Here is a 27953-nt window from a genome sequence, read left to right as displayed (position 1 = left end):
CCTTCAAAGTGGTCGAGCGCAAAAGCCCCGTCACTTACCTCATCGACCTGGGGACCTCCCGGAACCCCCTCCGGGTCCTCCACACCAACCGACTCAAACCACACTTTGTGCGCTCAGAACTCAGCCTCCTGATGGCTACGGACAGTGGGGCAGAGGAAGACTCCGAACCCCTCCCGGATCTTCTGAAAACTCAGGAGAATGACGGCTCCGTGGACGGGGTCCGGCTCTCTGACGCCCTCACTTCGGAGCAACGCCAGGGCTGCCGGAACCTCCTGCTGCAGTTCGCTACCCTGTTCTCCCTCACCCCCGGGGTCACCCCGTGGTGTTTGCACGACGTGGACACCGGGGACAGTCCCCCTGTCCGACACCGGGCCTACCGCGTACCAGATCGGGTACGGGCCTGCATACAGGAGGAAGTGGCCAAGATGCTCACAATCGGGGTCATCGAGCCCTCGGACAGTCCCTGGGCCAGTCCGGTTGTATTGGTTCCCAAAGCCGCTGCCCCCGGTACCGCACCTGAACTGAGATTCTGCGTCGACTACCGGGGCTTGAACGCTGTCACCCGGACCGACGCTCATCCGATTCCCCGAGCAGACGAGCTGATCGACCGGCTGGGGGCCGCCCGCTACCTCAGTATCTTCGACCTAACAGCGGGCTACTGGCAGATCGGCCTCACACCCAGGGCTCAGGAACGGTCAGCCTTCTCTACCCCCGATGGCCACTACCAATTCAAGGTCATGCCCTTCGGCATGAAGAATGCCCCCGTCACGTTTCAACGCCTCGTGAACCAGGTCTTGGCGGGGCTCGAAGAGTTCAGCGCTGCCTACCTGGACGATATCGCTGTATACAGCCGCCACTGGCCCGACCACCTCCGTCACCTCCAAGAGGTCCTACAGGCCCTCCAGCGGGCCGGTCTCACAATTAAGGCCGGCAAGTGCCAAATTGGCCAAGGGTCTGTGACCTACCTTGGGCACCAAGTGGGAAGCGGGCTGGTGGCCCCGCTACAACTTAAGATTGCTGCCATCCAGTCCTGGCAGCCCCCGTCACCCAGACCGAGGTCCGAGCCTTCTTGGGGCTCACCGGCTACTACCGGCGGTTCGTGAGAGACTACGGCAGCATCGTGGGGCCCCTCACGGGTCTCACGTCCAAGAACCAGCCGAAGCGGATTAACTGGACCCCCGATTGTCAAGCGGCCTTCGAGAAGCTGAAGGCCGCCCTGTGCACCGCCCCTGTGCTCCAGGCCCCCGATTACAGTCGGGAATTCGTGGTACAGACCGACGCCTCCGACCACGGCATCGGGGCCGTCCTTTCTCAGTTAAACCCCGAGGGTCATGACCAGCCGGTGGCCTTCATCAGTCGACGTCTCCTGGCCCGAGAACAGCGCTGGAGCACCATCGAGAGGGAGGCCTTCGCAGTGGTGTGGGCCCTCAAAAAGCTCCGGCCCTATCTCTTCGGTACCCACTTCCGGGTACAAACCGACCATCGACCCCTGCAGTGGCTGATGCAGATGCGGGGGGAGAACCCAAAACTCTTGCGCTGGTCCATTTCCCTGCAGGGAATGGACTTCACTGTGGAGCACCGACCAGGCCAAGACCACGCCAACGCGGATGGCCTGTCCCGCTTTTTCCGCCTCGACGAAGAGAGTCCCCAAGGAGATGGGTGACTCTCCCCGCCTTCAGCTGGGGGGGACGCATGTTGGACAGGCCACACGAAGGGCTTGGTCCCTCCCCGCACGACAGGGCCCGTGCTCCGGCCCACCAGGCATAACCCACGAAAAGCACCTGTACCCCGTCTCCCAACGGATCTTCTGCCCTCGGACCTCTACTCATCACGGGGCCCAGCCCCACCGGCTCCCCCGGCCGGTTCAAGCCGCCATCTTCGGCCCTGCACCACGAGGCCGCGTGGCCTCGGGCCGACCCTAACCCCGGGCCTGGCCGGCCCCGACATCCCGGCACCACCCTCCACCCAGGAGGTGAGCGGACCACTTGGCAGGTCAATGGGAGAACGAAGTGTCAAGAGCTCTTCCCCCCGCCAGGTGCCGATCGCCTCCAGCTCCCCCAGGCGCTGGCTCCACCCCCTGCTGGGTGTCTGGACACCTTCATCCCGGGCTCTCCGACCTCCAAGTGCGAGGGTCCGGACATCAAAGGGCGCCTGCCCTATAACTGGGGCAACTCCGGAGCAGGAAGGCAGTTGTATCCTGGAGTCGAGAGACACCGAGAGAACTCAGCCTTGACGGACTACTGGCGCTACCGTAGCCCGCTCTTGTGAACCATCGTCCTGCCTGCTGGCGCTGCCGCGGACCGTACATCGACCATCTTTCCGGGACCTGCTGGCGCTGCCGCGGACCGTGTACCGACCATCTCAACCGGGACCTGCTGGCGCTGCCGCGGCCCGTACCAACTAAGCCACCAAGCTCGAGGATTGTGAGCTAGTCATCATCTCATCCGAACTACCTGACTGGTAGACAGACTGTCCCGCTACCCCTTACCCTGCTTTGAGAAACTTGAATCGAGGGGACCCCTGAGTCCAGACCTCCTTGTACCATTCAACCGTACCTTAAGAAGTGCGTATAAAGAACACTGAACCTTATCCGTGTGTGGTATCTGTCTGTGGGGGGGGGAAGTTACTTGTCTGTACGATCGCTGGAGACGGCTCTCCCCGGAGACCTCTCCTCCTGTCCCCGGCCGACCCTCCCGGTCCATCTACCCTTTCTAACAAGCAGTGTGCGGCGTGCAGCACTGTGTAATGCAGCAGTGTGTGTGTTAGAAAGGGTAGACGGACCGGGAGGGTCGGCCGGGGTCAGGAGGAGAGGTCTCCGGGGAGAGCCGTCTCCAGAGATCGTACAGACAAGTAACTTCCCCCCCACAGACAGATACCACACACGGATAAGGTTCAGTGTTCTTTATAAGCACTTCTTAAGGTACGGTTGAATGGTACAAGGAGGTCTGGACTCGGGGTCCCCTCGATTCAAGTCTCTCAAAGCAGGGTAAGGGGTAGCGGGACAGTCTGTTTACCAGTCAGGTAGTTCGGATGAGATGATGACTAGCTCACAATCCTCGAGCTTGGTGGTTTAGTTGGTACGGGCCGCGGCAGCGCCAGCAGGTCCCGGTCGAGATGGTCGGTACACGGTCCGCGGCAGCGCCAGCAGGTCCCGGTGAGGATGGTCGTTACAACGGGCCGCGGCAGCGCCAGCAGGTCCCGACGAGGATGGATGTTGCAGAAGGCCGCGGCAGCGCCAGCAGGCAGGACGATGGTTCACAAGAGCGGGCTACGGCAGCGCCAGTAGTCCGTCAAGGCTGAGTTCTCTCGGTGTCTCTCGACTCCAGGATACAACTGCCTTCCTGCTCCGGAGTTGCCCCAGTTATAGGGCAGGCGCCCTTTGATGTCCGGACCCTCGCACTTGGAGGTCGGAGGGCCCGGGATGAAGGTGTCCAGACACCCAGCAGGGGGTGGAGCCAGCGCCTGGGGGAGCTGGAGGCGATCGGCACCTGGCGGGGGAAGAGCTCTTGACGCTTCGTTCTCCCATTGACCTGCCAAGTGGTCCGCTCACCTCCTGGGTGGATGGTGGTGCCGGGATGTCGGGGCCGGCCAGGCCCGGGGTTAGGGTCGGGGCGAGGCCACGCGGCCTCGTGGTGCAGGGCCCAAGATGGCGGCTTGAACCGGCCGGGGGAGCCGGTGGGGCTGGGCCCCGTGATGAGTAGAGGTCCGAGGGCAGAAGATCCGTCGGGAGACGGGGTACAGGTGCTTTTCGTGGGTTATGCCTGGTGGGCCGGAGCTCGGGCCCTGTCGTGCGGGGAGGGAGCAAGCCCTTCGTGTGGCCTGTCCAACAGTGTGGCGTGCGGAAGTGTGTGGCGTGCGGAAGTGTGTGGCGTGCAGCAGTGTGTGGCGTGCAGCAGTGTGTGGCGTGCAGCAGTGTGCGGCGTGCAGCAGTGTTTCGTGTAGCAGTGTGAGGCATACAGCACTGTGTGGCGTGCAGCGGCGTGCAGCGGCGTGCAGCAGTGTGCGGCGCGCAGCAGTGTGCTGCGTGCAGCAGTGTCGTGCAGCATGCAGCAGTGAGTAATGCAGCAGTGTGTGGCGTGCAGCAGTGTGCGATGTGCAGCAGTGTGTGGCGTGCAGCAGTGTTTCGTGTAGCATTGTGCAGCGTGCAGCAGTGTGTGGCGTGCAGCAGTGTGTGGCGTGCAGCAGTGTGTGGCGTGCGGCAGTGTGTGGCGTGCGGCAGTGTGTGGCGTGCGGCAGTGTGTGGCGTGCGGCAGTGTGCGGCGTGCAGCAGTGTTTCATGTAGTAGTGTGAGGCATACAGCACTGTGTGGCGTGCAGCGGCGTGCAGCAGTGTCGTGCAGCATGCAGCAGTGAGTAATGCAGCAGAGTGCGGCGTGCAGCAGTGTGCGGCGTGCAGCAGTGTGTGTCGTGCAGCAGTGTGTGGCATGCAGCAGTGTTTCGTGTAGCATTGTGCGGCATGCAGCATTGTGCGGCGTGCAGCAGTGTGTGGCGTGCAGCAGTGTGCTGCGTGCAGCAGTGTTGTGCAGCATGCAGCAGTGAGTAATGCAGCAGTGTGCAGCAGTGTGTGTCGTCCAGCAGTGTGTGTCGTCCAGCAGTGTGTGTCGTCCAGCAGTGTGTGGCGTCCAGCAGTGTGTGGCGTGCAGCAGTGTGTGGCGTGCAGCAGTGTGTTGCGTGCAGCAGTGTGTGGCGTGCAGCAGTGTGTGGCGTGCAGCAGTGTGTGGCGTGCAGCAGTGTGTGGCGTGCAGCAGTGTGTGGCGTGCAGCACTGTGTAATGCAGCACTGTGTAATGCAGCAGTGTGTAATGCAGCAGTGTGTAATGCAGCAGTGTGTGGCGTGCAGCAGTGTGTGGCGTGCAGCAGTGTGCGGCGTGCAGCAGTGTTTCGTGTAGCAGTGTGAGGCATACAGCACTGTGTGGCGTGCAGCAGTGTGCGGCGCGCAGCAGTGTGCTGCGTGCAGCAGTGTCGTGCAGCATGCAGCAGTGAGTAATGCAGAAGTGTGTGGCGTGCAGCAGTGTGCGATGTGCAGCAGTGTGCGATGTGCAGCAGTGTGTGGCGTGCAGCAGTGTTTCGTGTAGCATTGTGCAGCGTGCAGCAGTGTGTGGCGTGCAGCAGTGTGTGGCGTGCAGCAGTGTGTGGCGTGCAGCAGTGTGTGGCGTGCAGCAGTGTGTGGCGTGCAGCAGTGTGTAATGCAGCAGTGTGTGGCGTGCAGCAGTGTGTAATGCAGCAGTGTGCGCAGCAGTGTGTGGCGTGCGGCAGTGTGTGGCGTGCAGCAGTGTGTGGCGTGCAGCAGTGTGCGGCGTGCAGCAGTGTGCGGCTTGCAGCAGTGTGTGGCATGCAGCAGTGTTTCGTGTAGCATTGTGCGGCGTGCAGCAGTGTGTGGCGTGCAGCAGTGTGTGGCGTGCAGCAGTGTTTCGTGTAGCAGTGTGCAGCGTGCAGCAGTGTGCTGCGTGCATCAGTGTCGTGCAGCATGCAGCAGTGAGTAATGCAGCAGTGTGCGGCGTGCAGCAGTGTGTGGCGTGCAGCAGTGTGTGGCGTGCAGCAGTGTGTGGCATGCAGCAGTGTGTGGCGTGCAGCAGTGTGCGGCGTGCAGCAGTGTGTGGCGTGCAGCGGCATGCAGCAGGGTGTGGTGTGCAGCAGTGTGTGGCGTGCAGCGGCATGCAGCAGGGTGTGGTGTGTGGCGTGCAGCAGTGTGTGGCGTGCAGCAGTGTGTGGCGTGCAGCAGTGTGTGGCATGCAGCAGTGTGTGGCGTGCAGCAGTGTTTTGTGTAGCAGTGTGCGGCTTGCAGCAGTGTGCGGCATGCAGCAGTGTGCGGCATGCAGCAGTGTGAGGCGTGCAGCAGTGTGTGGCGTGCAGCAGTGTGTGGCGTGCAGCAGTGTGCAGCGTGCAGCAGTGTGTGGCGTGGTTTGTAAACAACAAGAAAAGCGGACATCAAAGGAAGGGTGGGAGGGAATGAGCATATGGGGTGTGAGTTATAACGAAAGTTCTGGAGAAAGCAGTCTGCTGCTTTCAAGTCCGATGCCAGATGCCAACTTCGCGCTTGAATGCCTCACATGCACTGGCCATAAACCGCATTCCTAAGGTCTTGTGCCCCTTACTAAATCTCTCTGAATGCGTGAGGCGGCGCACGCGCAGGAAGTAGCTGGTGGCAAATGGAATGCGCGTGGTTGTGCGCGTAACCGCCACCCGATCCTCCTGGGAAGCCTTTGGGAGCATTTTCGGAAGCCCCTACATAAGTCTCACTGGGCGATCGCTTACGCGATAGCCAGGCGAGACCTAAAAATGAGTGTGTTTTGTAATGCTTCCATCACCTTACTACACGCAGCAACCCTACACATTGGGCTATTTGATCATCATTCTTGTTACCTGTTAATGTATAGAGTAATACTTTAATTCTGTGACCTAAAAAATTAGCACTATATTGACTAAGCTATTTTTACCTCTAGACCTTTAATTGAAGTCTAAAATAAAAGTGCATTTGTCTGAATATTTAACAACATACTTTCAAAGGTTTAAACAATAACAGAAGCAAGACTGTCTTTCTGAAGACATGTAATGGAGGTTGTATTAATAATCCAATCCAACTTTAGAATGTAACATGCCTTACATGGTTTAATAGCTGTTACTTTCAAAATGAATATCTTTTTGATTGATGTGCTTTTATACCAACTGCATGGTGTGTATGAAATGTTCAGTGTAGTGCATTTTTAAATTGAAATGAGTGTCATTTCATTTCTGAGAATTCCAACGTAAGATGCTAAAATAAAATGCCATTAATTAGTAAAATAAATGTTTAAAGTTAAAAAATAATTGTATGAATTGATACTTTCAAGAGGGCATAGTCTGTGGGTGAGATGTGTTGTGATTTAACTAATTTGTGTTAAAATACAGTCTTTGTAATCCTCTAGCTGTGATTGACTTAAAAAATGATAGAGAAGCACTTCAAGCAGCCATCGCTCTTAGTTTACGGGATTCTTCAAATCCAGAAGCTGAAGGACGAGAACCTTGCAGGTACATTCACTAGACACTTCAGGGTTAAATCCATTCTGTCACTTTCACAACCACTTTTTACAGTGACAGGAGCTTGTGATGTTCTCTCCTGCTTTTAAGTCCTGCAGAGTTTTTGCAGTGACTAAGAATGTCTGGTTGATTGAGGCAAATTCATGCAAGGCACTACTACATTTGTACAGTGAGCTAGTTGATAGGTAGTGGAAGCTACCGGGTGGATATTTTTAATGTGAAGTGGCTTTGATTAGTGTAGAGCACGGCTGATCAGATTTTGTACACCAAAATGTACATTAACCCCTTGTGTGCCCCGCCCTGTGCCGGGCGTTGAATTAGCGGGCGGGGTTCATGACGAGATAGTCTCGTCATGGGCACAGCGCAACCGCGGCCCATGACGAGACCATCTCGTCATGGGCACTCAAGGGGTTAACAGTGTTGACTTAAAGCCACTACAAATGACTTTGTATTGCTTTGGATATGCATTGGGTAGGTTACCATGCTTTTATGATCTGATGTTGAAGGGACATAAGGTGCTGTTGAACGTAGGGCAGTTGGATATTAGAAACTGTAATGTGAAAGTAAATGGAAGAAAGCAGCAAATGCAACCATTCTCTAACTGCCCTTCAAACTATGCAAAATATAATGAAAACTCCAGTCACAGTTACAGATCTTTAGTTGTAGGTTTGGAAGAACTGACAGACGAGCCTTGCCTGCGAGTCTCACCCACAAGCATTACTGGCATGTATCTAGAACACTGGAAAGATAAGGCGGCCAAATAGTAGATTTGGCTTTGGCGTTCACCCCTAGATTTGCAATGTGGAGCGATCATCTGCAGAGAGAGTCGCATTTGCCTCAGCTAATCATTGATGAGTGGGAAATCTTGTGCTGGATTGAGACGCATAAAATGGTGGAAATTTCTTGATATTTGTAACCTGTTATTGGTTATCTGAAGGCGCTTGGAGAGCGACAACACTTGGAGATTGTCAATATCTCAAAGCACTGAAAAATTAAAGGCATCACTTAATAATTTCAGGAGGAATTTAAGGCAATGAGGGTGGGAGCATCTTCTAAGAAAGCATCCTACTGTGATTGAGACTGAGCGGCTGCTCTTTGTAACCTTAAGATATGAACTGGGTAAAGGGTCTGTAAACTGCAGTCACAGGTTACCTCGTCTTTCAGAATAAAAGGCAAAGTTAAGCAGTATCACAATAGTTTTCTGGTACAAGCATAACCTGACAGGACGACAGCAGCCAGCAGTAGTATCAGTGCTTAGCATGGTGGTCGCAGTTGCATAGAAGGGCGCATTTTGTCTTTCGCAGCAGTAGAGGCACTTTGCAGTAGCTAATTGGCCACCCTCTTATAACTCTACAGAAACTTTGATTACCATATAAGAGTGTCTGACTGGCAGGGGGATTTGTAGTTTGGAAGGACAACAGATTCTGGTTGATTTGCTTATAGGCTAGTTGTCCAATTTTGCTACATTTTCGTCACCGCTTTTCGATGTTGGAAAAATTGTTATAACATGCTTTAGTATTAGAAGCTTTAAAATTGTCCAGTTGCATTCTCCTCCAATGTTCCCAACACTCATCCAAGAGAGCAAGACAGTTTTTTCCCTGTATTTTGGCCATCACAGATGTTTTACCTTTGTTTATTTCTGCGACAGGACATATGAGTCTGAAATCAATGAAAGTAAAAGCCGCTCCAAAAGGAAACGCTGCGAAGTGTGGAGAGATCATCCAAACCCAAACGAGTGGAAGAGAGTGGACAACTGGCCAGTTGGGATGAAGAATATCGGTAACACCTGCTGGTTTAGTGCAGTTATACAGGTTGGTTTGAAATCAACACAGTAGCATCAGCTGCAAGTCCTGTTTTGTACATTATTTTCCTTGTGAGGAATGATCACTGGCAAAACACCGCTTGGTTGTCCTCTGCTATATCACTCTTCTGTTTGCATTGTTTTTATTTTAATCTCTCTCTTAACCTGTACTATTCTCACTCTTATATTTCGGTTTTATTTGTAGGATCCTTCTTTCAGTCATGTCTACCCATATTGTACATAGTTGATGTTGCATAATCTATTTCCACAGTCTTGTTTTTAGTGTTTTCCCGCATATTGTTGAACTAGACCATTTTTCTCATATTCTCCCGTTACCTATTTCCTGTGTTAAACCAGCTCTGCATCCCCTCCTGATGCTACATTCCATCTGAAGAGGTACCCACTTCTCTTGCACCTTTGCCTTTAATATCTTACCCATGACTGGCTTATATTTATGTCCTCACTTTTCCATAAGCAGCAGTGGTATGAAGTTTGGTCCTTGCAGATTGATCCATTCCAGAATTTCAGGATTCCTAATTTGATAAATGTTTTGAAGGTTTGACCCATATGGATACCTAAAACAATTGTTTTGACCTGCTCTTCTTTGAAGAAAGAAACAAATGTTATGGGAAAGATGATAATTTTCTTCTTTTTCTAAGTTACGATGCCATTACCTAAATGTGCCATGAGCTTGTCGTGAAAGATTTACTCTTCTAATTGATATCCTAGCAATTTGGTCGCTAGAACCACCTCTACCTCATTGCAAGTTGACATAATGATCTAATCAATTTAATAGTTTTTCGATGTAGTGGCGGTGCACTGGCTTAACTGCTTGTAAGTAACTTATTTTGAAAACTGGGGCTATTTGTAACTGTGAAGATTATTGTATTTATTTAGCTAAGGTTTGTTTTTCCTCTATATCACCGCTTTTTTCAGGCTGTGTTTGATTGTTATTCATTTCAGAGGGCTAATAAGTGGATTTGGGTTTCTTCCTTGAGACACTGAAGGTCTGTCGTCTTTTGGAATTGAAAATCGGATTTTTCTTTGTTTGTCATGACAGTAATGATAAATGCAAAGTTTAGGTTTATACTATTGATTTGAGTTTTCTAGTTTTGTTGTATAATGTCAACACAGCAACTTGTATGTGAGTTCTGTTTTGCTTTATAAAACTTAAAGCGTTCATAAAAGCGGATCAAAGGACAAAAGTGTGGGAAATGCTCAGCTCACGCCGCTGTTTATGTTCTATTGCATGTAGCATTTTATTTTAATTCAGATGAGGAACAGTCTGCACAATGTTCATAGCACCATTGTGGACAGAAAGGTTCAGTCTCCCTCTGTGTGTTCTCCAGTTTGTTCCATGGTTAAAAGATAATATCTAACCGGCTGTCCTATGTCCTTAGGTTTGGAAGCAATGGGCTGTAGAGATGTGTAGAGTTCGCTAGTGGTGTCATAGTATGACATATCTATCAGCTAGGCGGGTATAGTGCGGAGGGTATTGCTGCCCCAATGTAACGCCACCTTTCTTTTGGCCAAAAGTAGCGCAATGGCAGTGAAGCGCTGTACTGCAAGGGGTATGATTTTTAACATAACCCAGTAAGGCCATTAGTGGGTCTGGGTTAGGTGTTTGTTCAGTCATGAGAGAGAACGTAGGGTAAACCGTAGAGTAAACCTCCCCCTGAAAGTATTGGATCACTGCACAATTCCAGGATAAATGAGCAAAATTGTCTTGCTATGCTTTTCATTTGGGGCATTGATGCGGCCTAGTGGTGTCAAACTGAGCCAGGGCCAATGTATGCCCAATGAAGAAATTTGCAGTGTAGTAATTTGTGACGATGGTTATTGCAGAAGAGTTTGATTTGCATACAGAAATAACCCCAGGTTGTGCCAGGGATGGAATATCTTAAGTTGCGCACAGAGGCAGCTCTCAATTTAATCGCCAAACACAATAAGGAGCTATAGGGGCAGAAAACAGGTCTTCCCCCACTCTGAGACTTATACACAGTAAATGACCTGTTCACACGGTGATATCACAGCTCGTACTCCTAACATAGTTGTCTTATATTTAGACAATCTATTGAGCCAGTGGTTACACCATCTGTACTCCTATAGGAACGGATCACCAACAAAGGAAGAGAGAAAAATTTATGAGAATTAGAGGCTATCTATGTAACCAGTGACCTGTGTCTCTAAAAACCCTAATGTGGTGAAAAAGATGTGAAGATGGAATGGTGGTGCCTCACGGTAGCAACACCAGGGAGGATAAAGCAGGAAGGCACTCGCCTGCTACCTCAAGGTCTCATCATCCGCTACCACCACTCCGAAAGGAAAATGTGAAGAAGAATAGAGGTGGGTAGAAACCCAAAAAGACAAGGTGCTAGGGTGTGTGATGAGGAATAACTGTGCAATAATTCGTGCACCAGATACAAACCCACAATTAGGACCTGGGGATCAGGAAGTCACTCCCCATGTCCCTATATACAAACTGAGCTAGATCACACTTGCTATCAACTTTTATTCTGTGCTGTGTGTCTGCTCATTTAAAACGCCGACATGTTTCATTGCCACTGGATAAACTCACGGCAATTTTGTTCAGGGCGTGGGTTTTATCGCTCCACCCTGCACCAACACTTGTCTATTAAAAACAATTATGATGGAGACACAGGGAAACAAAAGATAGACAAACAACACATAACAAAGTTAGTTGGCATCTAATCACAGAGAACGTAATGCAGCATGTGAGACTTCCCTTACTGATTTTTATCTTAAAATTTACCGGGATGTAGCCCATCATGGGCATACCTTTACCCACGAGCACTTATGTGTGTATGTTCAATCACTCCTTCAAAGGCTCTTCCAGTCACTTAATCGCACCAGCAGGCAACAGTTGCAAAGAAATGCGATACTCCTGATACCAGTTTGCAGTTATCTGAAGTGGAAAGGACTAATGTAAGAGGGGGAAATTCCTTAGGTTCTTCAGGATAAGCAGGCAAGGTAACCTGTAGCGTGCTGTGTAAGCCATGGAATATAAAAATATCCATATGAGTTGAGCCCCTCCCATCTGCCATAGTAGAGCTGAGCTTAAAGGTACCATTGTCATATAGGTCACCCACAACACGTAGCTGATGTGAAGGAAGGGAGTGGCGCACCAACCGAGTGGAAGCCATGGATTATTTACAATGGGTATATGTGGAGAGTAGAAAGTGTCTCCAACCAAATAGCGTAAATATTTCGACCAGGCCCAACAGGTGGTAGATAGGGTGTGTATCTCAGTAGGGTTCCAATGTGCTATTTTCTATAATGTAGAGAAGGGATGCATTTTGGACTGAGATGCTACTGCTAAATGCTGGGGTAAGGTGGAGCAAAATCCTTCCCCAAGTGCACATTTAGCCAGCGGATGCTTTCTATTTATGTTCTATTGTATTTAGCGCTATTTCTTAGCGCAAATGGATACTCGCATTCATTTTTGTGCTAAGAAAAGAGCGCTAAATGCTGATTCAGTTTTCACATGTATTCTATGTAATCTCACAGAATGTTTGGGTACTTCACCGTAGTTACACTACGTGAAATTACGAAAGTTGTGTCCACCTCTAGTAATAATACATGCACTCTCATTGAAAACTTATGAAATGCGCAGTACGAAATGCAGTGTGCACATGGACATACAGGAAATCCCTAGATGTAATGGCTTAAAATTGATAGTAACTGGAAGGGTGAACCTGTATAAAACTTCTGGCTGATAGGAAGAAGGTGTTGAAAGTAGAACTTTTATAATGTTATGAAAAGAAATGTGCGGGCAGGAGTAGTAAAACACACAGAATGGCGGAAACACCTACACTCTGATAGAATGCCTTTAGAAAAAAAATACAACAAATTCGAGGAAAGCAGAAACTTGTGGAATGATTAAAGGAGACAATCGGAGAGATGATGAACATGCTATGCTCCACAGGAGGGGAAAAGACTAGAAGAACAGGCTAAAACAAATAAACCCATAATAGAAATCAAGAAAATAGTGACAAAACAAAAAGCCAAGGGGAAGCAATGGGTGGAGTTGCTTTCCAGGTCGGCTTTTGACATCTTTCGAGTACGTCTTTCTTAACCAGACAATTGTCCTGTCTGGCAGCCTTCAACATAAAAAGTATGTTTGCTAGGAGAGTGGCATTTCACATGTTACTGGCAATAGGTCGGTGGCAGGTCTGCCACTTGCGTATCCGTGCTTGTGAGCGAAAAAGAAAAGAATCATTTTGTTGCCCTTGGTGACACTGTTGCTGTGCCAGAGAAATTTGGAATATGTTGTTGTGCAGACTGTTGATAGAGGGGTGTTGGATGGGGTTCGGTTGTTTGAGGTTGTAATCTATGGGCATTGGGCTCCTTTAATGTTTGTGTGCCCTCTTGTGGTTTTCCTTTCTTTTATTCTGTACTTTTATATAAGCGGATTGAAAATTGATACTGGCTTGGCTTTTTTTTTTTTATTTTGTAAAACCGTTAAGGCATATATATGTATGTTTGGATAAGTTTTAATTAGTGTTTTACCTTCACTTTGGTTTGATACTTTAAGCTACTTGACCGTGAGTGCCCAGTGTTGGTCCATGAGACAGGATCTGAGTCAGAGTTTTGGGGTAACCTCAGACTGTGAATCTGATTTTCATTTTTATTTATTAAGTGTACGTTTAACTTTTGTGAATACCCTGAAAATCTGGTGGAAGCTATCCCACTGAGCTAAACAAATGTTCCCTTCCTGTAATATGTGCCTATTTTCTTGGCTTCCATGTTAATGCACAGCAGAGCTTGAAATACTCATTGTCAAAATATTGCCGACCTTCTGCCCCTAATGACACTTTGTATGCAAGCTAAAGCCTCACTTGTCACTCATTACATTCTAGAAAAGACTCTGTGGTCTCATTCTACCACATGTCAACTCTGCCTCATAGGTCTACAAGAAACTGTCCGGAATAGCTTGAAAGCAGTCTTTCAGGCTGCTTTCATCTCATAAATGAGGAGCAATAAATTACTAAACCACCTCAACTCTGATGCACTTACACTAGCCCCCTATGCATGCCCAAATGGTTTTCAAAATATGTTATCTATTTCTCAAGATTACGTCTATCAAAAAAGCCACCATACTGATCGACCGTATCTTGGATAGATCCCACACTGGAAGGAGCCACTCTTTAGCAGTGCTGAGTCCTTGTCCCTCTAGTTTCAGAAAACCACATAAGTAGTGACATCAGACCATGAATACACCATGTAGCTTTTATGCCACACGGTCTGTTGGGTTGTAAACAGGATCTGGAAACACTGGTTCTAAAGCTCAAGCTAAAGGGAAATTACCTTGCCATTGGACATGCACTAGTAAAATGTATAACCACTCATCCACTTGATGGACATTTAAATAAATATACTCCAGAAATATATGTTTGATGACATATGTGGCTGTAGATTCACATGTTCTGCATACTCCTGCCATCTAGTGTTGAGTTCGGAGTTGGGCAAGTTGTTTTTTTTCGAAGAAGTCTTTCAAGTCACAAGGTCGAGTGACTTCTCCTCTCTGTGGTAATGCACTTGGGCATTGACTCCATTGTTAGATTGTGTTAGAAATGAGATTTCTGGTTGGCTAGGGTATGCAGGCAGAACCCACCACTCTAGTCAGGGTAAGGGAATTACACACCCAAGATAACCCCTGCTCACCCCCTTGGTAGCTTGGCAAAGCAGACCGGCTTATCCCAGAGGCAATGTGTAAAGCGTTTGCACAACACACACACACACACACACAAGTGACACACTAGGCACACCACGAAAAGAAACTGCACACAAGGTTATATCAAAAATATCCTTTGTATTCATACATAAAAAACATTAGACCATAAATCACTTCGTAGCATGTAAAACACATTGGACCACATCACGTAAATCACTGCGCCACTAGGGGCTTGTAATAAATATGCATATAAAGCATAAGATCACCATTACCTGAATTATTGTGCCGTAGGGCAGTTTGTCATAACCGGTACTCAAAGCCCCCGACTACTCTCAGGAGTTTGTGGTCCAGACAGACGCCTTGGAGCACGGCATCGGGGCAGTCCTCTCACAGTTCAACGACGAGGGCATCGATCAGCCCATAGCCTTCATCAGCCGAAGGTTGCTACCTCGAGAACAGTGGTGGAGCACCATTGAAAGAGAGACCTTCGCAGTAGTCTGGGCACTCAAAAAGCTACGGCCCTACTTGTTCGAAACCCACTTTCGGGTTCAAACGGATCATCGACCCTTGCGGTGGCTGATGCAGATGAGAGGAGAAACCCCCAAGCTGCTACGATGGTCAATCTCCCTCCAGGGGATGGACTTCACTGTGGAGCATCGCCACGGGACTGACCACCCAACGCGGACGGCCTGTCCCGATTCTTCCGCTTCAGCGAGGAGAACCCCCAAGTGGATGGGTAGTTCTCCCCGCCTTTCAGCTGGGGGGGGCACGTGTGAGACCGGCCTCGTGGCGTGGGCCCTCCCGACCAGCCAGACACCCTGCAACCGCACCTGATCCCCGATGTCACAGACTTCCGGCCACCATGGCCCAACAACCCGATGGCCGGCCAAGGCCCCAGCAACACCCTAGACCCTACCACGCATGCCCGGCCGAGAGAGCGAGAAGCCCCCAAGCCAGACCAGGAGACGCCGTCCCTGTCACACCTCTGGTCTCCTCCCCAAGGAGGGTTTCGATCGGCCACCAGGCCCCCGGTGAGCGGGCGCCTCGCCTGCTGGGCGTCTGGAGTCCCTCCCAGACCCACCTGAACAGATCAAAGGGCCGAGCGACAGAAAATCCCGACACCCTGGCCCCAGGCACCAAGACCCCTCTCAGCGAGGACTCCGGACTTCAAAGAGGAGGGGGAGTATAACAAGGGGTGCTGAAGGGACGGGAGGCAGAGAAGACCTGGACCTACGAGAGCCCTGCTGACCTGGTCGCGGCTCGATCGATCCCTGAACGGAAGAACGCTCCCCGAACTCTGAACCATCTGAGCCCTGCTGACGCTGTCGCGGCTCCCCGAACTCTGAACCATCTGAGCCCTGCTGACGCTGTCGCGGCTCCCTGAACTCTGAACCATCTGAGCCCTGCTGACACTGTCGCGGCTCCCCGAACTCTGAACCATCTGAGCCCTGCTGACGCTGTCGCGGCTCCCCGAACTCTGAACCATCTGAGCCCTGCTGACGCTGTCGCGGCTCCCCGAACTCTGAACCATCTGAGCCCTGCTGACGCCGTCGCGGCTCCCCGACTCCGAAACCACCTGTGTCTGCTGAGTGACTCGCTGATTAAGAAACAAGGAAACCCTACCCACAAGGAGCCTGGGTATTATGTGTTGTGAGGAAACAATGGCTCGTGTGGATTAATATTTACCAATACAGTATATAATACATGATAATAATCCAAAGAAGAGGAAGGGTTAAGAGTGATGTCAGAAGAAAAGGCACAGCCATACACATTAGGTCTTTTGTAAAGAATATTTATATTTTATAGCAAAAAAGGGTTTTATAAGAAGTGGACATAAATTCACAATACAGATTGACAATATTCATACGATTTACAAATAGTGTCCCAGTGAAAAAAATAAACCTAAACAAACAAATAACATAAAGTGCAACATACAAAAAAGGTTTCCATTTTTCTTTACAAAGGCAATCATAAACAATTAATAAATCCAATTAACAACACTCAAGCATTCTGAGTGTCGATAGAATGATTTGCCTTTCACGTCAACGGCGTGTCGACCCTATTCCAATTAAAGGGTCTCGTCAGGACAGTCTAATATAGGGACACCTGGTCGTTTAAGAAGGAATCTAACGTTTCAGTGTTCAGTGACACCGTGCTCAATGTGAAAATAAAATACTCACAGGTACCCAGCCGGGTGCCCTGTGAGAGAAGACTCACGAAGAGGCAGTAGCCCACTGTTTGTATGTCTTATTGTTGAATATGCTCAGCGTGAGGGTCTGATAGCATACATCACCCACGAAGGCTGCAAACGCGAACTGCTGAATAGCTGTCGCTTAGTATCCAAGAGTTCAATCAACTCTCTTCCTTGCTTCCGGGTATATGAATATCCCGTGAAGTGCTGCAGCAGGCGAACAGAGTTCTGTCTGCTAGGTACGACTCGCGGCACTCTCCTCTAGAAGAATCGGCAGAAATTGCCGAGAGAAACAACATCCCCCAGCTCGAGGATTGAGAGCTGTGCGAAGGATACTCCGCAGAGACACTGAACTCAGAGACTGTCCCGCTACCCCCATACCCCCATCACGAAATCGTCGCCGCTTGTGGCGCTGCTTCAATACCTGCATTTCGGATCATAAAGGTCCCTAAAAGCTAACGATAAAGTACTGTCTTACGAAGAACTACTGTGTGGTGTCCCTCTGTCCGAGAGTGCAAGCTCGGCGTGTGCGATCCTAGGAACGAGACCCTCCCAGGAAGGGCCTCCCCGCCCTTGCTCGGCCTAACTCTGGGAGAGGTGGGTCAAAGGGTGGTCCGGAACGTATTCCGAAGCCCCCCGGAGAACGCCTTTCCAACAAGTTATATGGTGCTCCCATTTTCATAGGCGGCTGGGCCATCTTCCCAGCCAATACGGGGAATGCGGTGCAAGTCACCGCCGCGACCTGGTTACAGATGCTGCACTTCCAGGAGGCACGTAACTGGGACCTCCCTCGAGGTCTCCTGTGGGTATATATGGCTTCCCTGCAGCTGCCCGCGAGACCGCGGCACAGCGGGGAGCAAAGACAAGAGGCCCTACCCCGGGTGCCGGCTGTTTGCTGGTCCTGAGCCCCCGCAGGGCTCTGTACTCACCTCGATGCTGGTGGCCTCCTTTCCCGCCTTCAGCAGGATGACGTTCATGCTACAGGTCGGGAAGAACGGGCTCGGCCCTCCTCGCTGGCCTGGCCTGCAGCATGGTAAAAGGCGGATCTTCTTAGTCACAGTCCCTCCTGAAAAAGGAATGAGGACAGGGCCACTTAGGGGAATCCGTGGCTTGCAGTTGGCAGCCAACCCTCCAGGCCGGCTGGTGGGGCTCCTCAAGGGGGGATACACAGGGCAGTCTGCGCCTCTCTTCAGGACGCATCTTTTTGTTCAGTGCTCACATGCCGCCGCGGTGAAGGGACGGGGAGAGCACTTTTCCATTAGCCAGCTCTCCCCTCCACTGCCCACAACAAAGTGAGCCCTGCAGCGCTCAGCACGTACTTGAAGATGGCTCGCACAGCTGTCCCAGGTCTGAGTGCTCCTTGCACCAAGAGCTCTAGCCCACCGCTGTGCCTCGGATAGCACGCTCCACATGCACTGATCAGGGAGCAGAGCAAACAAACGCTCCTCCCATCTGGAATAGCAAAGTGCCCAACCCACGTTTTGCTTTGGAGTAAAAGAAGGAGAACGGCACAGCGCTCAGCGCGCTGAATAATTAGGCACCTCCTCAGCTGGGAATTGGTAGTCCAGCACTCAGTGAGTTTTTTTCTGAAAGAGCACACCAACTCCCCCAGCAGTGCAAGGAAGTTTAGACCAATTTCAACAGATCATGTGAAGCTCCAGGAAATAAAAGTAAAGTGTAGTACACTGTGTTGGACAGGCCACCCGAAGGGCTTGCTCCCTCCCCGCACGACAGGGCCCGAGCTCCGGCCCACCAGGCATAACCCACGAAAAGCACCTGTACCCCGTCTCCCGACGGATCTTCTGCCCTCGGACCTCTACTCATCACGGGGCCCAGCCCCACCGGCTCCCCCGGCCGGTTCAAGCCGCCATCTTGGGCCCTGCACCACGAGGCCGCGTGGCCTCAGCCCGACCCTAACCCCGGGCCTGGCCGGCCCCGACATCCCGGCACCACCCTCCACCCAGGAGGTGAGCGGACCACTTGGCAGGTCAATGGGAGAACGAAGTGTCAAGAGCTCTTCCCCCGCCAGGTGCCGATCGCCTCCAGCTCCCCCAGGCGCTGGCTCCACCCCCTGCTGGGTGTCTGGACACCTTCATCCCGGGCCCTCCGACCTCCAAGTGCGAGGGTCCGGACATCAAAGGGCGCCTGCCCTATAACTGGGGCAACTCCGGAGCAGGAAGGCAGTTGTATCCTGGAGTCGAGAGACACCGAGAGAACTCAGCCTTGACGGACTACTGGCGCTGCCGTAGCCCGCTCTTGTGAACCATCGTCCTGCCTGCTGGCGCTGCCGCGGCCCGTTGTAACGACCATCCTCGTCGGGACCTGCTGGCGCTGCCGCGGCCCGTTGTAACGACCATCCTCGTCGGGACCTGCTGGCGCTGCCGCGGCCCGTTGTAACGACCATCCTCACCGGGACCTGCTGGCGCTGCCGCGGACCGTACATCGACCACCTTTCCGGGACCTGCTGGCGCTGCCGCGGACCGTGTACCGACCATCTCAACCGGGACCTGCTGGCGCTGCCGCGGCCCATACCAACTAAACCACCAAGCTCGAGGATTGTGAGCTAGTCATCATCTCATCCGAACTACCTGACTGGTAAACAGACTGTCCCGCTACCCCTTACCCTGCTTTGAGAGACTTGAATCGAGGGGACCCCTGAGTCCAGACCTCCTTGTACCATTCAACCGTACCTTAAGAAGTGCTTATAAAGAACACTGAACCGTATCCGTGTGTGGTATCTGTCTGTGGGGGGGAAGTTACTTGTCTGTACGATCGCTGGAGACGGCTCTCCCCGGAGACCTCTCCTCCTGACCCCGGCCGACCCTCCCGGTCCGTCTACCCTTTCTAACATTGGTGTCCAGCGGCGCGATCCGAATCAACGCGTAATCGTACAGAGAGTAGCTCACCCCACGACAAAAACACGATGTCAGCCAAAGATAGCAGCTCCACCGAGAAATTCCAAATGGATAAATTAGAAGAATACAACCACCGCGAACTGAGACAATTCTGCATAGAACTTGGCATTGCTACCACCGGCCTGAGTACCAAGGATGATCTAAAGCACGCCCTAGAGTCGTGGACAGAAACTGGGGTCGCCGGACCCTCCGACCAAAGCAGCATCACACCAGAGGGGAACGCCACGGCTCCCGAGGAGCGGGGAACGGGCCTCTCGCAGGAGGAGATCCGAGAAAGAGAAAGAACCAGATTGCACGAGTTGGAAATGGCACGACTCAAGATGGATGGGGAACTCAAGTTAGCTGAACAGAAACTCAACCTCGAGCATATGCGGCTCCGAGAAGAACGAGAAGAGAAGCAGAGACAGAGAGAGCTGGAGGAGAAAAAAATAACGCTCGAGCACGAGCGCCAACTAGCGGAGATAGAACTTCGGAAACAGAATAAAGAACTGGGGGTGCCTGAGCGACCACACACCCCGGGGCCAATCGAGAAAAAAGTCCACATCCCCAAGGATGTTGTCCGCGAGTATGTCCGAGAAGACGACATACAACAGTGGTTTAAAGCCTACGAGATCGCCATGACCTCCCACCGGATCGACCGGAGTGATTGGAGAGCCGGACTTTGGGGGAGGTTTATCAACGAGGGTCGCGATGCCCTACTGCAGCTCCCAGATCACCAAATGTCGTCCTACGACCACATGAAGGCTGCCCTCCTCACCCGCTACGGCCTCACACCCGAGATGTACCGCCAGAGGTTCAGAGATTGCACCCGGATCCCAGGTACAACTTGGGTAGAATACGTGAACTATTTCAGCCGTGCCTTCGAGGGTTGGATCAAGGGGAGCCATGTCACCACCTACGAACAACTCTTTAACCTTATGGTATGGGAGCACCTGTCGAACAACTGTTTCGTCGAGCTCAGGCAGCACCTCCTCGACAGTAAGCTGACTGACCCCCGGCAGCTCGCCGCCGAAGCTGACCGATGGGAAAGCACCCGAGTGGGCCGGAGGGGGCCACACGAACAGAACAGAAGCAACCAAGGCCAGCACCGTCCTCGGGGAGGAGGAGGGGGCCAGGGGCGAGGGAGAGACGCCTTGCCAGCAACACCCGTGGCCAGCACCCCGCCTCCGGCCGGCCGGGGCAACCCCCCGTGGCGTCCTGGGGTCCGAGCCAACGTCACGTGCCACCGATGCCAGCGAGTCGGCCACTACGCCAATGACCCGAGCTGGCCGCAGAACCAAACACCCAAGCCCCGCCAGGTAGCTGCCGCCGCCCTGGGGGAAGAGCGATTATCGGAGGAACCAGAAGAGTATGAGCCGGCCCAGCAAGAGTGGGAACCGGCCGCCATGGTCCTGGCGTGCTTAGGGGGAAGAGACATGGTCCCGCGGGCTCCCCTACCCGCTAACACCAGGAAATACGGTCAGTGGGTGACCATTAATGGACAGCGAGCCGAGGCCTTGCGTGACACAGGCGCCAGTGTGACGGCCGTCCGCTGTCACCTGGTGAAGCCCGAGCAGATCCTGCCGAACATTCTCTGCCCCGTCCGCTCGGCAGACAACTCTGAGAGTATGTGTCAAATGGCCTGCGTCCCATTCGAATGGGGAGGGGTCTCCGGCCTGTTGAAGGTGACGGTCCGGGACGATGCCCCCGTGGACTGCCTCCTGGGGAATGACCTCGAGAGTTCCCCGTGGGCCACCGTTGAGAGAAGAGAGCACCTGGGGATGCTGGGCCTCCCGGACTGGGCCTGCATAACCACCCGGTCCATGGCCGCCCGTGCCGTCCCCCGATCAGAAGAACCGGAATGGCCAGCACCTCCGCCCCCGGTCGCCCCAGTAGAAGACAACGACGAGGCCAGCCTCCCAGACCCGACGACCGAAGGGGACGCGCAACCCCAGGACCTTCCTGACCTGGCTCAGTGGCGTCAAGAAGGGGGGCCCACCCAAGAACAGTTCCGCCAGGAACAAAAGACCTGTCCCTCCCTCGAGGGACTCCGCCAACAAGCCAGCGCCCAGAACGCAGGGGACTCCACCGGAACTCACTGGGTCTACTGGGATAACGACCTGCTATACAGCGAGCAAAGAATCGCCGAGCTGGGGGCCGGTCGAGTACTGGTGGTACCTCTCCGCTTCAGAGACTTTCTGCTCCACCTGGCCCACGATGTCCCCCTGGCTGGACACCTGGGCCAGGACAAAACGTACAGCCGCCTAGTGACCCACTTTTTCTGGCCGAAAATGAGGAACGACGTCCTGAACCACTGCCGATCTTGCCCCACATGCCAAGCCAGCGGGAAGAGTGGTTGGAAGCTGAAAGCCCCTCTGCAACCCTTCCCTGTGGTCACCACCCCGTTCGAGAGGGTGGGGATAGACATTGTGGGGCCTCTGGACCCCCGCACGGCACAAGGACACAGGTTCATCTTAGTACTGGTGGACCATGCCACCCGCTACCCCGAGGCGGTGCCCCTACGGACCGTGACAGCTCCGGTGGTTGGCCGGGCCCTGTGGTAAATAAAAATTCCTTTACCGGGACTGAATTTGATACAGAAACATTATAAAATAGCTCAGTAAAATGAGAGGCAGAATCCGTGATATTAGAGTTTCGGAATGGGCTTTATTCCAATAATCGATTATAATCGGATGCTTCAAGTTCCATCACCACGGGGGTTCAGGAAGTGAAGTACATACTTTATTGACAAGAAGTAACTTTTATAGTACATACATTATAATGAAGTGAATACAGTAGGCGTAACAATTGATAAGGAAATTGACGTTTGGTCTGCGTAACCGAAAATGGGTGTAATAATGAGTAAAAAGGAACATGATTGGTTATGATGTCATACATAGGTGGATCTATAAGATAATACTTGGCCTAAATGCGCGCGCAGCAGTATGACGTGTAATTGACGTGTAACTAGGGGGTGACGGGGATTTGACATTTAGCTCTATATGTGGAGACGAGAAGTCTGGGGGGTCAAGTCAACCTAATCCCAAATCATATCTAACATCCTATGTTTAAAGAACTATGTTATCCACAAAAGAAGGACTCTCGGACAGAATCTATTCTATACTGACTGTGCGTGCGTGTACAAGCGTCTAAGTGTCTACACTGAATGCGAGGGGGTAGGAATATTCCATGGTAACAGGGCTATGAATTACTTGCATGAGGACAGAGAAGTTGGGCCTTTTTGCTTGGTAACTGGAAGAATGTTTACCTAAACTACTAGGCAGGAATGCATCGGCTGAGGGGGAGGCAGATAATTCGAAGGTGAAATACAGTTCTTGGCAGAGAATGGGCTGATGTCAGGCTTCGTGAGCTGCGCAGAGAATGAGACAAAGTTCATGGTCACAGATGCAGGCTCGGACTGGAGCTTTCAGAGGCAGAAGGCAAGAGGAGTTTTGATGACAGAATCAGGGCCTACTTGCCTGGACTGTAAAGTGGCATAAGTGAACCATATAAAGCCGGTGGCCTTTCATATTTAGGAATGGAATATCCGGCCTATTCATGGCGGATCTGTCAAAGGACATGTTGACGGTGGACGCGCATGTGTTCGCGTCTTCATAACTGGAACTGGAGGGAACATACATGTACTTGTGACATGCACATGGAACCGTTGGGGTCCAAGATAGGGGACATAACTGACCAGAAAAATCCATATTTCCACATTCCCTCCTTGTCCCCTACTTGCCCTTCAAGAGATATCAATCTTCATCAATCCATTGATCTGTTCATATAGCATCATTTGTTCTTCTTTCTTCTTCCGGGATCTTGAATGAAAATCTTGATGTGGAATGCACGATGTGGCACACAGACCACAAATCGCTGGTCCACATTGTAGACATAGACAGCAACTGAATAGTATGAGAAGGCCAATACCTAGGAAGGATAAAACTCTCCATCCCCAGGCTGATACCGCATTCCAAAACCAACTGGACCAAGTCCAAGTGCCTGGGTTCTGGTGTATCTGGCTTACAATCTTATGAAGGCGAGTGATGGCTTTATATACAGATGGCGAATTTTCTGGTATGAATACGCAGCAGCTTGATCCGATGACCCTACAGGCTCCGCCCCTATCAGCCAGGATGACGTCAAGGACAAGACGATTTTGAAGCACAACAATCCGCATAGCAGACTGCTCTTCCGTTAAATTGCCTAAGGCAGAAATAGTCTCATTCACTACTGCTTCAAGGGTTCTAGTTAATCTACGTATCAGCTTACTATTAGTAACAGTACCTATATAGGGAAAGATGCCTTTATTAAAATCTACATACTTGTCCCATGCCGTCTCAGTGTAATCGACAATGGGGAGATCTCTCCGTTCTCTGTTGTGTACTAAATGAATATTTCTGTAATAATCAGGAGGAGCTAGGAAAACAGGTGGCAAAAGGAATGCAATGTAGCAGGTACCATCCCAATCTAGGGGTAGACGCATATATGTCGTCTGACCACATATAAAGTAGGAGTGGCGGGAAGCTCTAAATGAAGATTTTCCTTGATCACTGAATTCTACTATAGTAGTGCATTTACTATGGCCCATATGTATGGAACCAACCTTTCTTACACACAATTCACCCTTCGCTGGGAATACTGACATGGTGGGTAAGACTAGTTCAACCTCGGATACGACATTTAGAATCATGAGATTAGGTGTAAAATTTCCTAATCCATATACTTCATTTTCTAGATCAGTTCCTGTTCTTTTGGGGCGACCCTCCTTGTCAGGGTAACAGACCTTGAGTAAAGCTAGGTTCAGATTTCCCCATACCCAATGATCTTGGTAAACTGCTGTGTCTGAGTCTATGGAATTAATTAAACTAAACCATGCTCCACAGGAGCCATTATGTGTAAATGGATGTGGAAAGAAAGGCAGGACTCCTTCATAATTCTGATAGGGAGGGAGTCGGCCACACACCCAACAATTGGTGGCATTACTAGTCTGATGGGAATGATGTAACATACTAATGAAAGTGTTATTGCGCAGCGCAAGTCTATAAGACAATTCATGCGGAGGTAAGTCACTAAAAGAATGTTCAGCAGCAACATTATAAACATGTCTAGAAATAGGGTAATATATGTGCAACAACATACTTGTAATAATTATTAAAAGACTCAATAAAAACAAAATTAATAATGTCACTATGCAGTGGCTACGCAGTGATTTACAATACGCCTGTCGTTTCAACATTTTTCGGGTATTTTCTCTACTCAGGTCCAAGGGATACATGTCAGAGACAATTCAACCGCTTCACCTTGGAGAGGACTTAAACAATCAAATTGCTCGACTTGGTGGGCCTAAGCTTTAGTTTGTAATTTTCAGATTTGTTCGGTTCAACAAAAGGGAGTTTTGTATCAGTCTGTGAGGGAGTGCAGGGCACAATGTCTATATCCGAGGATAGTCCATGAAATTTCTTGATGTGGCTTGAATGAATCCAGCCCTTGCGGCCCTCGATCTTCACGGCTGTTCTTGTGGTCAACAGGACCAACTTGGGTGCTTTCCACCTGGGCTCCAGCTGAGTCTTTCGGTCGAAATTCCTCACAAAGACAAGATTACCCGGAACAACGTCATGGGGTTTCACCTCAGTGTTGTCGGGAAAGGCTGCAGCTACCTGTGAACGAGAAGATTGTAGTGCAGACATCAAGGAAGCCAAGTAATCTGTCAGCATATTACAGTCAATATCAGTTATTTTGCGTGGTATAGGCGTCCCCCACATATTCGGTGGTCTACCGAAGATCACCTCATACGGGGATAGCCCTGTTCGAGAGTGTGCTACCATTCTCATGTAAAAGAGTGCAACTGGTAACGCTACTACCCAGTCGACACCTTTCTCTCTGCATATTTTGGACATTCTAATTTTCAGTATCTGGTTATGTCTTTCTACGAGACCTGCTGCCTCGGGATGTCGGACACAGTGGAATTTCCACTGATATCCTAACAGGAGTGAAACGTGTTTCATTAATTCGGATGAGAACGGCTGGCCGTTATCTGAGTAAACAGCACGTGGTAAACCGTATCGTGGGAAGAATTCTCGAACCAACTGTTTGGCAGTAGTCGGGGCAGTGTAATCTGAAACCGGGTATGCCTCCGTCCAACGGGACAGAGCGCAAACAACTACGAGAACATATTTGAATCCTCGACATCGTTCCATCTGGATATAATCCATCTGGAGGACTTCAAAAGGATGATTAGGAGTATGAAATCCACCCTGTTCTACGGGAACGCTTTTTCCTGGGTTGAACTGACAACAGATCATACAGGTACGGACCTTTTGTTTTGCTGCTGCTCGTAAATGTTTATTGAACCAAATGTGTTGAATGCTGTCTAGCATAGCTTTTTCTCCTAGATGTGCTGGACTATGTATAGTGTTAATTATAACTTGGACCATTGAATCAGGAAGGAACCATACAGACTTTTCCTTCATCATTGATCTAAGCGCCGCATTCGATACGGTCAGCTACTCCACCTTGCTGGACCGTCTCCATAACATCGGAGTTTCAGGTGACGCTTTAAGGTGGCTGGAATCCTTTCTGTCTGGGAGGTCGTTTCAGATCTTCGACGGTGTAACAGTATCCTCAAGCAAACCCCTGAGCTGCGGAGTACCACAGGGCTCTTCCCTGAGCCCTGTGCTGTTCAACGTCTACATGAGGCCGCTGGCAAGTGTCGTCGAACCACATGGCATCAAAATCGTGTCATACGCCGACGACACCCAGCTGGTGGTCTCGCTGGCCACCGAGAACAGTAAGTGCTCCCCTGCCGATCTGCTACACTGCCTAGAGGACATAAAGGGTTGGATGACCAACTCCTCCCTTAAATTAAATGGAGATAAGACGGAACTCATGCTCCTAGGCCCACCTTCTCCAGTTCCATTCACCTCCCTGTGGCCTAATGCACTGGGTCCCCCCCCCACCCCAAAGGAAAGCGTGAAGAGCCTGGGAGTATGGTTGGACAGCAAACTCTCCTTCTCCACCCAGGCCACTAAACTATCTGCCACATGCTTTGGCCTTCTAAGAACCTTGAGGAAGGTTCTTCCACTGCTGCCACTAGAAGCCAAAAAGGTTGCGGTCCAAGGGCTAATCCAGTCTCGCCTTGACTCGAACAATGCCCTATACATGGGGGCACCTGAGTTTACACTTCGAAAACTGCAGGTTGTCCAGAACTGTGCAGCTCGTTCCTTGCTAGAAATCCCGCGCACTCAGTCTGCTAAACCTGCCCTAAAAATTCTCCACTGGCTGCCAGTGAGGCAGAGGATAGCCTTCAAAGCACTGTGCCTGGCGCACCGCACTTTCTGGAACACAAGCCCAGCGATCAACAGAAATCTTGTTAACCCCTACCATCCCAACCGGAACCTACGATCAAAGGAGGCCTTCCTTGCCGTCATTCCCAGAGTAAAGCGAGCCAGAGCAGGGGGAAGAATGTTCTCGCTGAATACCGCCAGGCTCTGGAACGACCTTCCCCTCCCACTCCGGTCCAACTCAAATCTTCTATCATTCCGCAAAAACTTAAAAACATGGCTGTTTGACAAACCCACTGTACCATAGCACCTCCTCCGTCACTTCTGGTCAGCTTAGCGCTTGGACGCCCATGGGCAGCAATCGCGCTCTACAAATACCATTACAATTACAATTACAATTACATCCATCCTTGGTCCGTTTGGATCCCTCCTAATTCAGTCCATTTCTTTATTTCGTCTGGTGTAGCATGTGTCTGTATGTCAATTACGTCAAGAGTAGGATCTTTAACTGTCATACAATGTGTCGGTGTCGGGACTATTGTCTTTGTCATGTCGGGGGTTTGAGTTTGAGCAGTCAGTTTAGCTGTTCTGTCGGCTAGATCGTTGCCTTGGGAAATGATATCAGTAACCTTCGTATGGGCCTTACATTTCATAATTGATATTTCAGTGGGTAGATGTATTGCATCTAATAATGCATGAATGAGGGGTCCGTGCTGAATGTGGGCACCGTGGGAAGTTAAATAACCTCTCTCTCGCCACAGCACGCCGAAGTCATGTACAACTCCGAATGCATAACGCGAGTCAGTGTATATGTTGACTTTTTTATTCATGGCTTGAATACAGGCTTGTGTCAGAGCGATAAGTTCTGCGGCTTGAGCTGACAAAGTATTTATACGATTAGTTTCAATGACTTCAGTATCTGTTGTGACTGCGTAGGCGGCTACTAACTCTCCTGTACTTGTTCTCATGCATGAACCATCTACATACAAGGTCAGGTCTGGATCTGACAATGGGACATCGGTTAAGTCTTGTCTGGGTTTTGTTGTTATTGTAATAACTTCAATACAGTCATGG

The 27953-nt window shown here is 50.9% G+C and overlaps 1 protein-coding gene across 8 annotated transcripts in view; it reads left to right on the top strand.

Moving 5' to 3' along the window:
* The window catches only part of USP28 (ubiquitin specific peptidase 28), a 407198-nt gene that overhangs the window by 96855 nt on the left and 282390 nt on the right, over positions 1–27953 (top strand). For all 8 annotated transcript variants that reach the window (XM_085647372.1, XM_085647371.1, XM_085647370.1 and 5 more), the window contains 2 exons: positions 6904–7006; positions 8664–8826. In XM_085647372.1, coding sequence (XP_085503498.1) covers positions 6904–7006; positions 8664–8826 — 266 coding nt within the window. The remainder of the gene's footprint in view (positions 1–6903; positions 7007–8663; positions 8827–27953) is intronic.

This window comes from Triturus cristatus, chromosome 3_2 (genome assembly GCF_964204655.1).
Source record: "Triturus cristatus chromosome 3_2, aTriCri1.1, whole genome shotgun sequence".
Lineage (NCBI taxonomy): Eukaryota > Metazoa > Chordata > Amphibia > Caudata > Salamandridae > Triturus > Triturus cristatus.
This window is presented reverse-complemented; position numbering and strand designations above follow the sequence as displayed.